General features: G+C 50.2%; 1 protein-coding gene across 3 annotated transcripts in view; it reads right to left on the bottom strand.

The window, feature by feature from the left end:
• Mgll (monoglyceride lipase) overlaps positions 1-16,866 on the bottom strand; it is a 101,175-nt gene that overhangs the window by 16,195 nt on the left and 68,114 nt on the right. For all 3 annotated transcript variants that reach the window (XM_040739124.1, XM_040739123.1, XM_040739125.1), the window contains exons 4-5: positions 4,961-5,097; positions 3,640-3,750 (exon numbers count right to left, since the gene is read on the bottom strand). In XM_040739124.1, the coding sequence (XP_040595058.1) occupies positions 3,640-3,750; positions 4,961-5,097 (248 nt within the window). The remainder of the gene's footprint in view (positions 1-3,639; positions 3,751-4,960; positions 5,098-16,866) is intronic.

The following is a 16,866-nucleotide window of genomic DNA, read 5'->3' as shown; positions in this document are numbered from 1 at the left end:
GGCGGCTCTCTCCTGACTGAGCAAACCCTGGAAGGGGGAGGAGGGCTGAGTCCCTGTCACACCCTGGGGACAGTTCTGAATCAACTGCAGTGCCCATCACGGTAAATAGTAGAGACATGCATAAATGCCTTTATTGATCTGAAAGGTCTTAACAGCTCCTGCGATCATTTTTAAGCTTCTGCCTGTGAAGAACTTGCTGTGAGAGGTAATTACTGCCCCTTCGTTCTGCCGTGGTTCCCGAAAGCTGTCCTGCATTCAGAAGGCTAGGGGACGGCAACATCTGTGATCTGGCGGGGCTCTCTAGGGTCACTTCAGATCATTCTGCGAAGGGACACATCTCTCTAGGAAGTCGTGCAGTAGAAATGTAAACGTCTTATGCTTTTCCAGTGACTCAGAGCCCGCTCTGGTGACTCCAGGGTAGAGAGCTTGCTTTTCAAGACACAGGTCTGGAAAGCTGAGCCCCCAACTTCGAAAGCAGGTTGCCTGTGGGACTGGGGGGGGGTCACACCTAGAGCTGATGGTGGCTGCCCCACTGGCCCTGCAGCCCCCACCCCTCACCATACTCCATATTCCTTCCAGCGTACTGGAGTCCAGTGACAAAAAACAGGCTTGGTGTGTTCAGATGGGAAGTGTAGGATCCAGGCACAGGAAGATGACCTCGATCATGCTTCAGGATGGAAGGGACTCCTTGGCCCAGCACCAATCAAGCTGACCTTCAGGAAGACAATGGCCTCACTTCCCTTGCTGTGACTCAGGAGTCATTTCCTGTCCTTGCGGGTGGTGTGGGAGAAACAGTGCTTCCAGAGGGACAGGTCTCCTGGAGACAGTCCCTCTCCATACTACTAGCCTGAGGAGCTGGAAATGGCGGTACCCCAAAGCCCTGTTCAGGACTCCAGGGACCTCAGGCAAGGAGAATGGTTCCCACTGATGACAATCCAGCCAGCCCGGCCCTGCCTAGGCGGTTTGCCTTCCTTGAAGCTCCCAGTAAGAAAAGGGATCCTAGAAGACACATGAGACTGTTTGAGGAGACAGCCCGGGCAGCAGCAGCTGAAACTTGTTCTCTGCAATTTTGGTCTCTAAATTTCTGCTGCTACCGTTTTCCCTGTGAAACCACTTCCTCAGCAGAGAGTTCTGGGCGCTGATGTCTTTGTCCTCAGTCTCTTCCTCAGGCTAAATATATCCGAGCTAATCCGAACAGAGCCTCAGTGTAAAAAGCAGATGGTGGTGACTGGGCACCCTCCCACCCCAGGGGTGAAGCTGGTCACCTTCACACACACATGTCAAGACTGACATACTATCTAGGGACCAGCTGAGGTTAGGCTACTGGCTGGCTGGAGGATGTAGTCTGAGGACATAGGGTTTTTTCTTCCTGTGTTGGGTCCCACCAGTCACAGACTGGATGGAGGCCAGCACCCGCCATCAAGTTGCACGCCAGTGCCATTAAATGAACTCAGGGATCCACGTGGTCCTGGGAACATTCACAGGACATCGTGGGGAAGCTCCCCTCCACCCCACCCTTCAACCCCAAGTCCCTGCCTCCTCCGCCCCTCACAAGGTGGTGAGTGGCCAGCCCATCTATGAGGCTCACAGGAGCAAGGACTGGAAATGGGAGCTCTGAGCCAGGATCTGTCCCTGGTAGACCCTGTTCAGGTTTTGATAGGGGAAGGCCACCAAGACATACAATAAAAATGGCAAAACCAAACCCCTCAAAGAACAAGCAGATCAACCAAAGTAACACGTGATAACATTCCCCAAGATAAGAGGAACACGCCCTCACCTGCAGAAAGAACAAACGGCATGTCTGCACACCAGCTATACTCCGAGAGCCAGCTCTGCCATTCCGACTGCTGACCTGCTCCCCCAGGCTGCATTTTCTCCATGCCCCTTCCCATCTTTTAGCATTTGAGCTCTTTGAGTGACTCTTCACTATTTAAAATTACTCTGGGAGAAAGACGTGGTGATTGTCTCTCAGGGAGTCTGAGGACAAGGCCATGTGTAGAGAGCAGCCACAAGCCCCCAGCAGGTGAACCAAGGAGTCACACTTGGACTGTGACAGTCAAAGACAACACAGGCTGAAGCCTGGAGGCAGCAACAGACGTGGGTGGGGTTGGCCCTCGGCAGGCCAAGGGAAATCTAATTTGTCTTGGTTAATCAGAGGAGACCTGTGTCTCCCTAGAGACCCTGGCTCCTGATTTGACAAGGTGATCTATTAGTACCAAGCCTGAAAGGTCACCAGCTCAGAAGTGCGGTCACTGCTGGTCCTAGACGGAGCCCCAGAGGACCCTGGGAGGAAACCTTGGCAGCCCTCCTCTGGGCACAGCTGCGGTGGTGCACTTTATCTAAAAGGCTCCATGGATTGTCTCTAAGGGGAAAACATCCATTTTCTTCTCTGTGAGGGGTAGCCCCACTGGGGCTCACATCCGCCACTCGATGGCTAAGCCTGGCTGAACTACTCCTTCCCAAGCTTCAGTGTCCCTACCCTTGCCTCTTCCCTGATCCAGGACTCTGTGGGTGAACACACAGCTCCCACTTGGCAATTTCTGACACAGCTGGAGACTCCCTGATGCACTGACCACAGGTCTCTGGAACGAAGCCATTTGAACATGGTAGAGCCTTTCCCTCTAGCCTCTGTCTTACATACTCTATTGGGAAAAGCGCCTTGAAACTTGGTCTTGTGCCCCCATGAAATCACAGCAGGGCTTTACACCTTTCCACGATGCCATTGTACTCAGTGCCTTACGTGTTGCCTGGGACCACAGACTAGTGCTAGGTTCTACTGACTGGGCCCCAAGCGGTAGGGGACTAAGAGGCCACACTGGTATTTAAATAACCCTCTGCCATCATTCGGTGGTAAAAGTATAGGCTGCCCGCAGCACCTGGACCCAGGCCTCACCAACGCACCTTTACTCCCCTCCAAGCATCCGGAGAGCTGGCTCAGGCCACAGCAGCCTCTGCCAGGGCTGGGGCACTCCTTGGGTGCTTCAGTCTCTTTGGGGTTCTCATGCCTCCTAAGGACAGATCTGCACTATGGCCAGATCAATGGTCCCCCAGGGATACTGGCTTTGACTATTTATTGGGGTGGGGGCAGATTCAGTACTAGGTGCCTCGTTGCCTTGTTCACCTTGTCAAAGGGAGTCAACGCTCTGGCAGCAACAGCAAACACTGGTCATACAGCGCATTAAACCCACACTCCAAATTGATGCATCCATCTGTCAGGGCCGAGGCTGGAAGAACTCAAGGATGGAATGGAGCAGCCTGGAACGGGGTCTGCAGCTGCAGCTCCACTCCGAGTCTGCTTTCTGCTGCGGCTGACAAATGCTCAGTGACAGAAACTCACGCTCGCGTGGGACTTGTCAGCACACATGAGTTTGCCAGCACGGTAACTCCTGTAACCTTTCCTCCTCTTAACTTTGGCCAGGACAACATGCATAAACAGGAAACCTCTTCTTTTGTGTTTGGGGGAGAGACACACCTGACTTCAACTTAAGCCCCAGTTGACTATCTGACGTCAAAGCCTCACACAATAGTGTTTGAAGTTCAGGACCGGCAGTGGGCCCTCTGACACACACACCAAGCTGTAAAGGGACAAGTCACGCTCCTGAAGCTTCGGCGTCCAGACAGACTGCGGCGCCCTCTTACCTTGAAAGTCGATGCAGATTCCGGATTGGCAAGAACCAGAGGTGAGATCAGGACCATGCCAGAGAAGTGGGTTGGTCTCTCCGCAGCTGCGAGGATGGAGATGGCACCGCCCTGCAAGGCAAAACAGACAAGAGTGGCACCGGCTTCCAGCCAGAGTGACCCGACTCCCTCACCTGTTCCCATGCTGGCCAAGAGCCCACGTGGGGACCCGGGACAGACTCTATCCACTGGTAGATCACCCTTCTTTCCTCTTTTCCTTCCTGTCTCTCTCCCTCGCTTCTTCCTTTCCTGCCTTCCCCTTTCTCCACTCCTTCCTCTCCTCTCCTCTCTCCCTGTCCCTTCCCCCTCCCTTTATTTTATTTTATTGAGACAGAGTCTTACTCCACAGCCCAGGACAGCCAGAGAATCATGACAATTGTGTCTCAGCTCCCTGAGCACTAAGATTACAGGAGTGAGCCACCGGGCCTGGCTCTGTAGGGTTTTTATTGCACATTTCTCCTCTCTGGGTTTTTCAAGGGCAAACATTTCAGACAGATACGAAGAAGGTTCTGGCTTGTGGGTCACAAATGTAACAACACATTGCTTTCTAGTCTTAAACCCAAAGTTAGCAGACCCACACTTCATCTATTCTGACAAGCTTCAAATGAGTTGTTTCCTTTCTTTAGGGGAGAGTTCAATTATAGTAATAGATGTGTGTGTATATGTGTGTGTTTAGTAATGATTCCAAACTTTAAGTCCCAGGAATAATAATCAGTACTGAGTGAACGTGGATGGAGCAGGAGGAGAGGAGGAAGGAGTAGCAGAGGCAGTCTTGTCCATCTGAAGCCCAGAGGAAACTGACAGCAAGACTTGCAATCTCTAGCATTTACAGGGACCAGGCAGGCAAGAGAAAGGTAGAGCCAGGCAGTGAGGAGGTGTCCTGGGACCCAGTCCTGGGACCCTCCCTGGGTCCAAGCAGGTCTCAGCCCTCTGCTGTTAGCCAGCTGGCTTTCCCGCTGGAAGGAATGGCCTGTGGTTGCTGGGGAGGGGTCATCTGAGATTAAACTCGGTTTCTGGAGCTGAGAGTTCTCACAGGGAAAGGGACTTAAACTGCTTTCAGGGCTGTTTCATGAGATGTTCCCATTCGCTGCCATCTCTCCAGCCCTGAGCATGAGGTATGGACTCCAGGACCTAGTTAACTCCTAAGTGCTGGGGGTGCGGGGGACTCCACAGACAGGGTGTGTGACTCCATCCATGTAGAAGCTAGAGGCAGAGGCACAGGAGGTCAGGCGGTCTTCTGGGGACACGGCTTGCTTTGAACTCCTCTCTGTGGCCTGCTTACCATGGAGTGGCCCAGGAGGAAGACAGGGACCTCAGGGTAGTCCTTCTGAATGGTGTCCACATGCTGCAGTACATCTCTTACAAAAACCTGGAAGTCCGATACCACCATCCTCTCTCCTTCACTCTGCCCATGGCCAACTGGAGAGAAACAGGAAGCGAGTTTTAGTGTCACCCTAGAATGCCACACGCACATCACAATCTAATCCTGTCTAATCACTCCGCTCCCTGTAAGCACAGAGAGCTTAAGGAACTTGCCTCATAGCGCACAGCTAGGAACGCCAGCTACCACCATTCCTTGGAGACAGTTTTCCAAGGAAGGAGGACGGGGCAGGAGGCACACAGAGCGTACCTTAATGAGGCTCAGCTATTTTCCTGCGTCCCCAGCTCCTTGACGATTGAGCCGTGCCTCACTGGTGACCTATGACCAGGTGTGTTCTGTCTCCTCTCTGCAGCATCAGGAGACCACACATCAAATCAAACAAGATGGTCAAGGGGACTTGACAAGGATCTCAACAGCGATAAAGCCAGAGCCCATCCCCTCCCTTTTGGGTTTGTCAACCCGTCACCTATCTGTGCACTGCATCTCCCCTTTCCTCTCTATTTAGGGTCTGCATCTTTCCCTGGTGGGGAAGGGCATCTGTTGCTATAGAAACGGCTGCTGGCAGCTGTGGGGAAAGTTTGGAAACTGTAAAATGAACCAGCTTCCAGAGAAGGCGCCAGCACAGGAGGCCCCTGGCTGCATCAGGCTGCCAGGAGCTGGCAGTGTTGCTCACAGAGCCGGGGCCACCTCTTCAAAGGGACTTTGCAACTGTGGGACAAAACCACTCTTTCCACAGCACAAGTGGGGAGAGGCTGTTCAGGCCCCCACACAGAGACTCTGCTACGGTCAGGTCAGACTCCTATCGGCCACTGATGTCCCTACCTTCCCAGCTGCTTTTCTGCCAGTGTGCCTGGACAACAAACAGTCTTGACATCTTCAGAGGAAGGCTTCCAAGTCCCATGCCTGTCTAGGCTGCCCCCTTTTAAAAATGCATTACATCTGCGGTGAGTGTGTGTCACGGAAGTTGCACCACACCAACCATCTCTCACCGGCTCAGTGGCATTGAGGGTGTTCATAGCATTCTGAGCCACTATTTACCACCAGGGCACTGCCATCTTTCTAATGGCCTTTGTATGGCCTCCAGCGTCCCTCCCTTCCCTCGCTGAAGGCCTAACTCTAAGAGCGGTCCTATGTTTGCAGATGAGAGCTTTAAAAGGTGATCAAGTTAAAATGGCGTGACTGATGTCCTCATAAGAGGAAATGTCGACACACGGAGGGGCAATCATGACAGCGAGACGGTGCCTGCAAGCTGAGAAGGAAGGCCCCGGGAGAGGCCATGCCGTCACCTTGGATTTCTTTTTCTAGTTTTCAAGACATTTTTCATTTTACATACCAACCCCAGTTCCCCCTCCCTCCCCTCCCCACCCTATCCACTCCTCAGAGGGGGTAAGGCCTTCCCAAGATTTTATTTGATTCATTCTCTCCTCTCTCTCTCTCTCTCTCTCTCTCTCTCTCTCTCTCTCTCTCTCTCTCTCTCTCTGTTGCACACTTGCATGCAGATGCCTTGCAGTTCAGAAGGGGGCATCAGATCACCTTAGAGTTGGAGTTACAGGCAGTTGTGACCCGCCCAACAAGGGCGCTGCTACCTAAACCTAGGTCCTCTGCAAGAACAGCCAGCGTTGTCAATCACTGAGCCACCTCTCCAGCTCCCTTAGTTTTTATTTTGAGGCAGGGTCTCACCAAACTGCTGGCTTTGAACCCACTCTATGGCCTAAACAGTCCTTGAACATGTGATTTTCCTGCCTTGCCCTTCCAAGCAGCTGGAAATAGGGGCATGAACCTCCTAGTCCAGTCTTTGCTGTGTTTTCTATGTCCAGGCCTTAAATAATGTACTCCATTCACTCACATTCATTTTTAAGGCAAACAGTCGCCCTTCAAAAGATCAGTCTCGTGATTCACAAATTAAAGCTACACGAAGTGGTGAACATGGAACAGGCTCCTCTCAGCCCCACCATCTTCCCCTAAACTTTAGCACTTCTGTCCCTCTGCAGACGCAAGTGCTGTCTAAAGCCCTCGTTCTTCACAGGGGGAGCCCCAGGAAACCACCTGCAGCTTTCCAAAGAAAGCTAGTCTTGAGGTGATGCTCCTACCCAACCCTTTCCTCAACTTTTCTGTCAAATGTCAAAGTTCAAATGTATAAAAACTTCAGAAGAATATTTCCATAAATATTCACATTTCCACAATCTTTACCCAGAAGTTGTCGTCATTTTACTTTCTGTCTACATACATGCGACGACGATTAACACTACTGTCAATTTAGAACCACTGTGGAGATGGGCCTGGGGTGTGACTGTGGGGGGTTGGTTGTCTTGGTTACATTCATAGGTCCCATCTTAACTCTGGGTGAGGTATTCCCTAGGCATGGGATCCTGGGCCGAATCAAATGGCGAAAGCAAGCTGAGCAGCAGACGAACATGTCCACTGCTCTCAGCTTCGGGAGGCAGATGTGTCGAGGCCAGCGGTGTCAGCTTCCTGCTTCCTTGCCCCTCCCCCCACAAGGAACTGCCACCTGGAACTGTCCCCCCAGAGTGTTTTATCAGAGAAACAGGAAAAGAAGCTTAGGCACAAACTTACAAATGAAAGATGGTTGGGTCGTTCAAAACTAAGTTACAGATTTTAACAGCTGGGAAATCTGGATAATGACGTCAACACCTTTGACCTCCAGACCTAGCCTCGAACCTTCAGGCTTTTTGTCTTTCATATCTGGGTTTGTATTCCTTCCACATGAATCCACCCACGTGAAGCCCAGTGGCTCAGCAACGTTTACAAAAATGCAATACTCTACAGGGTACAATCAACAACTCTTAGTCCCAACACCCCCTTCTCAGTCATCCCAGAAGAAGGCACAAGAGAGACTTCTCTCCCTTCCTAGATTGTGATGTCACCTTGATGTTCTTGTTCCATTTTAAGCCAGCCTATTTCTTGATTTTATTTGTTTTCAGTATTGAGAGCTGAACCCAGAAGGGCATTGCTCTCCTACAGGTCCACACTCAATGCCCTACTTACATTTATTTTACAGATTGGTGGGGTTTGTGCACGTGAATACGGGCGCCTGAAGAGGTTAGATGCATCAGATCCCCTGGAACTTGAGCCATGGGCAGTTGTGAACTGTTTGACATGGGGGCTAGGAACTGAACCCAGGCCTTCTGCAAGAAACTGCCTCTCCAGCACCCCCACTCCCCTTTAAAATGTTTTTAAAGATTTAAATTTATTATTAGTTTTTATTTTTGCACACATGAGCATTTGCCTGTGTGTATGTCTGTGCACCTAGTAAGTGCCTGGTGCCAGTGGAGGCCAGAAGACGGCATCGTATTCCTGGAACTTCGATTACAGGTGATTGTGACCATCATGTGGGTTCTGGGAATAGAACCAAGGTCCTCAGCAAGGTCCTCTTAACTGCTGAGTCATCTCCCCACACTTCCCCCACTGCTTAAATCTTTTTTTAAAGACAACCCTCACTAAGATGCTCAGGCTGGACTTGAACTCGGTCCCTCCGCTTTATCCTCCCCAGCAGTCGGGACTGCAAGCCTGCACCACCACACTCAGTGTGCACGCGGCTTCTGGATTTCGCTCAGTTCCCCTGATGTGCTCATAAGCTACTCTGTCACTGTTATCTCCGTCCTCCACCCAGCAGAGCTCACATCCCGCGGTCCCTCTAAGTCATCCCGTCTCCCAACAAGGCTGGCTTTAGCTTTGTGCTCCCGTCCATCCCACCTTCCCCAACCCTCTGGTTACTGGACTCCAGTCTCCCAAGTCAGCCTCCATGTGACTTGCAGGGTTGAGAGCAAGGATGTGTTTCTTGCTCTAAGCTACCTGTGTCTGTTCCCTCCATTTCTCAACCAGCTTCAATGAGGGGTGCCTCCTGTGCTCTCACGTCTCCCTTCCCCTCAGAACACGCTCCTCATGTTCCAGAACAGCATTCTTGACTCTGCTGATGGCTCCCACTGGCCCTATGTCCTGCTAGCCAGCACATTCCAAGCCACCTGCCTACAGTCCCGAGACATGCCCACACTTTCCTGCCCCACCCCCCTCTGGTCAGGCCACCCACTGGTCTTGTCATCCAGGCCAGAGACTAAGCTCTTTGAGGTTATATTTGCTGGCACCCTTCTTAAGAAGAAAGAGCAAACACTGCCCACCCATCCACTGCTCAGGGTCTGCACAGCCCTGGCAGTGGACAGGTATGTGATGGACATTCGAAGCACTGTAGGAAGAGAGCAGTAATGGCTCCTTGCCAGAGAGATTCCGCTAATGCGTCTCCCTTAACTGCCCTGTGAACAGATCCTTCTGGGCAGCCGGCTCTGCACTGCTGCAATAAGGACTCCTAGCCTGAGCTTCAGCCATCCTCCAGGATCACAGATGCAGCCACCACACCCAGCTCAACTATGCTTGTCATTTTCCTTTATCATTTATGTATTTGCAGGCTTTGCTTATCCTGGAGGGCTTGGCCCTGTCCCTTCCAGGACTGGCTGTTGCTGGAAAGGTAACCAATTGCTTGTGAGCTAGCCTTTAAAATGCACCGGCCTGCAGGAAACCACACCCACAGCCACCACCACCCTCCCTCTAGTCATCTGTCAGCAAGGAGTCAGTTAGGGACAGCCCCCCACCCAGCAGCCTTGAAGTTATCCCAGTCAGCCCATCCGAACCCTGCGCACCCTGGTCCAGCCCACTCTGTGGAGGCCACAGAGGGAGCTCCCTGTGGTTTCCCCTGGCTCCCTCTGCCATCTGGCTTCCTGTGGGACCCTACATGGCACACATGGGTGTTAGGCCTGTGTGCTGGGAGGGATTGTGAACTACTTTCCATATGCTTGTGTGCAAACAAAGCTCACCAGCTCAAGCCCTGACCAGAAAGCCAATCACCCTGTCAGTGCCAGAGTAGGGAAGACAACGCCGCAACTCTGTCTTTTCAGAGAACAGGTTCTACCTAGCATGCCATTTCTCCCAGAAGGAAAACCTGGTGAAGACAGCCCCAGCGTGGGAGGGAAGACCCAACACCCCAGAAGCACCTGAGATTTGTCGGGGAGTCTAGGATTCAGTTTTCTCAGAGTTCATGCTGCTCAGTCCTCGTAAGCTTGTATGTCAGGGATCCTTACGTTTGGCAGCTGAGAAAACTGGCCCTGGTAAGGCTCAGTATGGAGCTCTAGTTATTGGCTGGCAGGAGCCTGTCTGTACGCAGGCTTTGGTCTCTCAAGCCAGTGTCCCTACTGTCACAGCTCGGGGCCAAACCAGGCAGGAAGCAAGAAACTAGGAGATTGACAGCATTTCAGAAGGAACCCAGGACCTTGCACAAGCTAGGCATGGACTAGACCATGAAATTGAAAAATTACTCCATTGCCCAGGTGACCTCGAACTTTCTGTCCTCTTGGCTCAGCTCCTGAGGAGCTGGGACAAACCAGCCAGGCTCCTCCTCCTTCTCCCCCTTCTCCTCCTCTTCTTCCTCCTCCTCATCAATAACAAAGTCTTAACAGGAAAAATCTGCTGAGGAAGCATGCATACCTATGGCCCAGTCCCCAATCATTGGGCAGTACCTGGAACTGTACAGGCTGGAGGTTACATCACGCAAGGTAGCTAGCCTGTACAGTTCCTGGTACTGCCCGCGTGGTCTTGCTCTCCAGAGCCTGCAGATGTGCAGACAGGGAGGCCTTTGGGACTCATTTCTATGGGTCACCATGAGGGCAGAGGGGATGAGTAGAGATGGATACTGGAATGAACTAGAGCAAATGACAACAGAGACTCAATGGAGACCTACTGTTGGTAAGCACTGAGGCTCTAAGCTGCTGGCCAAGTACCCCAGGGGCATGTATGGAAACTTGAGGACAGAGCAACAGGGTATCAGAGGTTTCAGATGTCTGATTGAGCTGGAGGACTGTTTGGTGGGAGGAGGGTGAGGAAGAATATTATGGGAAAGTGTGGATGGAGTTCCTGGTGGCAGGTCATGGCAGTAGACTGTGGTAAGGTCACTGACCTCCACCGTGAGTGGTGGAGAGATGACAGACAAGAAAGATGGGAGAGAAGGGAGACAGAGGCCAGACATACTTGCAATAACTGAAATACCTGTGTGAGGCCTCCCTGTGTTTTCCAGACCCTACACTAGATCTCTGCAGTTGGCTGCTTGACTGTGGACTTGCTGGTTGCTCTGAGGCTTTGCTGCTGCTTCCCTAAACCAACTTTGATGTTGCCTTACATATACAAGTCAGAACAAAGGTGTGTGTGTGTGTGTGTGTGTGTGTGTGTGTGTGTGTGTGTGTGTGTGTGTGTGCGCGCTTGACAGAAAATGGAGGCATTCTAGTCCCCCCACCCACCCCAAACCGGCAGATGCCCAAAAGGCAAGACTGGAGCACGGAGAGAGCCTCCTAGGTGTCAGAATACCTCACTTAAACTCTGCCATCTTCACAGTGAAGGTCTCATCTTCTCTCTGTCTCTAGGACTCTGCAGTGGAGTCACCTCCTGTCCCTGACTCCAAACCCACAGGTCCTCTGCTGGGTATCTGCACAAGCCAAAGTGTCTCCTTATCTCACCAGGCATCTGAATGAACTAGAGTCTCATCTCTCACCTCTGTTCTTCTTCAGGTCCCCCTGGACTCTGCAAAGTGGCCTGTCTCCATCTGCCACTACAGCCAGCACCATGGACAGATGGAAGGGCTGATGGCGGAACAGGCTCTGGGCTTGGCCTTGTCCCAGCTGAACAACTCAGGATGGAGAGAGCCATGTGCCACGGGCTCCCTTACCAGGCTGTCATGTCTGTGCACTTCACCCAGGCTCAGGCCTCCTGTCTGGGTTTATTTTGATGAAGTCCACAGGGCTGGGTCAACATTATACTCTAGCTAGCTGGCCTTGGCTTCCAGAGACCATCTGGTTGTCAAGATGACAGGCATTTCCTGTCCCTACAGTCTGCATTCCCAGACAGCCCACAAGAATAGCAGGCACCAGAGGATGGGAAACTGTAGGACATAAGATCAGGCCAGAAAACTGGTCCCGAGAACTGCAGGGTGGACCTGGAAGAGGTGGGTATGGGAGTCCTGACTCCCTCAACCCCAAAAGACAGTGAGGACCTTTGTCTATGAATATCACAATGTTTGAGGAGCATAGGGTGAAGACTTGAGTGTGTACCCACTTCTTAAGCTAAGGGTTGCCACAGACTCATGAATGTCCCAGGGATTCACCTACTCCACAAATGCACGGTGTCTTGTAAGCTTGATGTTTCAGCCTGGCAATCCCCTGCCCCGAGATATTCATCCAAGAGAACTTCCTGGGCATTGACTAGGAGTGAGAATAACTCACAGGCTGCAGTTGCCACTGGGGCATTTAGATGCCACAGCAAAATGGTAACTAGACGACCGCCAGGAAAGATAAAGGAAAGATGTGTGGGACAATCTCAGAAACAAAATGTAAGCAGGGGAAAAGCCACCACAGAAAAAAAACCCTGCAGATGTAGTTCACCATGCTAGAGAAGCTAAAGTGAGGCCTCTGAACTTCTGGTCACTTCCTGTATTTGTCTGTTTTCTATTATTGGTATGAAAACCATGATCAAATGGGACTTAGGGAGAAAAAGGGGTTTACAGCTTATAGTCAACTCTGAAGAGAAGTCAGAGGTGGAATTCAAGGAGGAGCTGAAGCAGAGGCCATGGAGTAGCACTTCTCACTAGCTTGCTCAGCCTGCTTTCTTATACAACCCCGAACCACCTGCCCAGGGCTGGTACCACCCACAATAGGCTGGACCTTCCCACATCAGTATCAAGGAGATGCCCCACAGACTTGCCTATGGTTCAACCTGATGGAGGCAAGACCCTAGATGACCAAAGCTTGTGTCAAGTTGATAAAAAAAAACTATCCAGCACATTCCCCTGTCTCTATGACACATGTAGACTCACTGGGGAGCAAGGCATGGTGGTACACAGCCATGCTCTCAGCATAGTGGGTCTGAGGCTAGCCTGGGCTACATATAAGCAAAGGCAGGAAGTGAAGGTGCCCAGCCTGGCTGGCATTGAGCAGATCTCCAGCAGCGACAGCTTTTGGCCCCTTCACACTGGTTCCATTCATGCGTCATGTTAGTGGACAGCCTTCTCCCTTGTCAATAGTCTCCTTCCTCTGGCTTGCATTTCAAACACATAAAGTATTTTCCACTTGCTCAGCTCTCCAAAGAGAAGAGAGAGAGAGAGAGAAGGTCCCCGCCAGCGTCCTCAGTCACCCTTGCAGCCTTCTCAGATCCCCTGATGAGCTAACTCAGTTCCCTCAAAAGAAAAGTGCCTGCACTGATCACAGAACAGACCTTTGTGGGGTTTTTCTTCATAAATATTACAAGATCAGTTGTATTGTCCATGAGACTGCAGAAATTCCCAACTAGTGCTAATGTGATTTAGGCTTAGGATTGGTAAAACATGAATACACAAATGAGAAAATAAGAATACAGAAGCTGGAGCAGGACATATTAGCGCACCTTTGTTCCCAGTACTGGGGAAACAGAGGAAGGCAGATCCCTATGAGTTCAAGGCCAGAATGGTCTACACAATGAGTTTCAAGCCAGCCGGGTCTACATAGTGAAATCCTGCTGTCAAATAAATAAATAAATAAATAAATAAATAAATAAATAAATAAATGAATAGCAACTGGGACTGGGTATAGTGTTGAACACCTTTAGTAATCACAGCACTTGGAGGTAGAGACAGGATGGTTTCTGTGAATTCAAGTCAGCCTGAGCTACAATGTGAGACCTTGTCTCAAACAAACAAGTAAATAAAAGTACAGAAACCCAAGTTTAACCCCTGCTGAAACTGTAGTAAGTGTGGCATTTGAAAAAATAAGGCAAACGTGAATGTTCCCAACACAAAGAAACTCTATTTGTCTGAGGTACAAGTGTTTCTACTCTGATTATTATGCACTGTATCCATAATCTGCACCACTATGAACAACTGCTACATGCTAACTAAGATTATTACTAAAGGATGGAGCTGGAGAGATGCCTCAGCAGTTACATGTGTGTACTGCTCACAACTGCCTGTGACTCCAGCTTCTAGGGATCTGATGGCTTATTCTGGCCTCCAAGCTCACCTGCATTCACACAGGTGCATATCTTCACACGGTGACACACACACACACACAACGGAACACAGAATAATTATTTAAACATATATTAACAAAGGGCATGTATTTCGCAGTAGAGCACTTTCCTTGAAAGTGTGAGGCCCTGGGCTTCATCTCCAGCATCACAAAATACTACTTCTACTAATCCTATTAACCAAGTTCACTTCCAAAAAAGATATATGACTTCTGACTTCTGTAAAGTAACTACTTAAAAAAAACAAAAGGGTGGGTGGGACAAGGGAGATCTCACACAGCAGAGATATTGCTTTAGGAAGAAATGCAGATTTGATCCAGCAGTCCAGGATGGGAGACATCATGGTTTTAACAATTTAGTAGAACTTACAGAAGGCCTAGGAGATGCTGGCAGCTAAACCCAGTGACATCAGGGCTGCCCTTTTCTCAGTCACAGAGTGTCAAAGGACTTCCACGTGAAAGGCAAGGAGGCCAAAGCCAGGGCATGATGGGAAACAGAGGACTGCGGTCAAGGGTAGAGATCTCTATGTGGCCTTGGGCAGATGACTCACAAAGTCCATGTCGTGGATGCTGTGAGATTTACAAGCTGTGAGGTGGTCGTTACGGTGAACGCTCAGTACAGTCGTCACCCTCCTATGGGCTCCTGTGAAGACGTGGCGCTCAGGCAAGCCCTGAGTATTCTGTAGTAAACTAAAACGAAAACTAAAACTTAATACTCCTGCCTCCACAAGGCTGGGTGACATCCATGGCCTGGGCAGGTCTCCACTGTGGGAGGAAGGAGCTCCAGTTGATTGACATCTGACTATTTATGCTTTTAAAACCCACAGGGGGCGGGGGGAACCACCCATCCATTTTCAGTGGGCTCATATATATTGTATATGTTCTCAGTGGTCATAGAGGTGACCCCTCCACCCTCATTTTGGTACTAGAGAGTAAGCCTAGGACCTCGAATACTCGAGGCAAGTGCTCTACCCCTGGGATATATCCCAGGTATAAACAAACAACACAAACCAACTGTTTATTTTGAGACAGAATCTCAATTAATTGCCCAGCTTGGCCTTGAAGTCACTCTGTAGCCTAGGCAGGCCTTGAAGTTGTGGCTCTCCTGTTCCAGCCTCCTGAGTGCTGGGGTGACAGCTGTACACTTCCGGGTCTGCCGCTCCATGCCTCCTCCTTCCCCTTTTCCTCTCTTTGTGAAGCCACACACATGCTAAGCAAGCCACTGAGTCACAGCCCAAGCCCTCCTCTTCTTTAAGGCAACCTATTTCTTTGCCATTGGTGTGTGGAGAGAGAGCCATAGAATAAATAAATATGACGCCAAAAATGGGTCATAGAATACCCCAGCTTTGGACCATCTGACCTGAAGTCCCAACACAGGCAGACGCATAAGACTACCTGGGCCATATCAAATGCCCACAAGAGTGTTTTGATAGAAACTCCTGCCTACACACCAGGAGAAGTCTTCCAGCTCCAGCCACAGCCCTGCAACTGTTTTGATTTCTGATTCCAGTCTTAATCTCAGTGCTTTATAGGAACAAGGACACATCCTGTGTGTCCTTCTTTCTGTGATGACTTGACTAAGCTTGCAAAACATCAGACGTCACAGTTTCCAACTAAGTATTTTATTAAGGTTTGGGTGTCTTCTGATCTTCCAAAACATTCAAAAGCAGAGGTCCCAGGAGCACAGGGGGTTACACACCAATATATGAGCCACTAAGACCAGTAGCAAATCAAAATGCCAAAGCACCATATATTCATTTTTTTTGTCACCAAAAACAAACAACAAAAAAAGTCAGCCATCACAGGACCCATTCAAACAATACTACAACCACAAGAGTAAGGAGTGACTCAAAAATCACAGGTCAATGGGACAGGAGAAGGGGGTTGGTAGACTAAAGGCGAGAACTGCATGCCCATTGTGTGGTCATCCTTCTTGCCATGGCAAGGGATGTCACACAAGCAGGCAGGTTGCTTCTCTCTCTCTCTCTCTCTCTCTCTCTCTCTCTCTCTTGCTGAAAAACACACAGATGGCAGAAAGACCAAGGCCACAGCTTGTCGGCCTGGAAAAGGATTTGTTTCCCTCAACAAAAGCCATTTCCTCCTCTCTGTCTGCTGATGATCCAAGTTTCTGCCCTAGGGCACTCAGCACAACCACTGAGGTACCTTTGCTGGAAGCAAACCGTCGCCCGGGGCAGCTCCCCGAAACATCCCAACACAAGCTCCGATTTACAACAGAGATCAAGGCAGAAATTAATTTCTTTACTAATTGACAACAGCTTGGGAAAGGTATAAAGATGCCAGAATTCAGCATATGGGCTATGGAAACACATCTCGACTCAGATTTTTTTTTTTAAGCTGTTACAACATGCTTTACAATGTAACCAACTAAAAGGCTGTTATCGGTGCGCATTTTCAGAGTCATGCATTCTCAGAATTTCTTATTTAGTGGATTTATTTGAAAACATCCTACACTCCACTGTATAAATAAGAGGAAACAACATGACAAAAAGCGTCATAACTGCCATGCTTGGTGTCTAGCGGGACCAGCTTCCTTTTGTGTCGTGCAATAGGATGACGGTTTGGAGAACAAGGGAGGCAGGATCTGTGGGATGGGCCATCACATCCCCATGTGCTGTGCATGCCCAGGACTCTCTCCCATTAGGTTTCTCTTTCACGAAATGGTGAGGCTCTGGGAAACTGTGTGGGCTGGCCGGAGTCACCCCCAGAAAGCTATCCCTTTGGCTCACATCTCTCGAT

The sequence above is a fragment of the Mesocricetus auratus genome, unplaced genomic scaffold, assembly GCF_017639785.1.
Source record: "Mesocricetus auratus isolate SY011 unplaced genomic scaffold, BCM_Maur_2.0 Super-Scaffold_100676, whole genome shotgun sequence".
In the NCBI taxonomy this organism is placed as follows: Eukaryota; Metazoa; Chordata; class Mammalia; order Rodentia; family Cricetidae; genus Mesocricetus; species Mesocricetus auratus.
The sequence above is the reverse complement of the archived record's forward strand: the minus strand, read 5'-3'. Positions and strand labels throughout refer to the sequence as shown.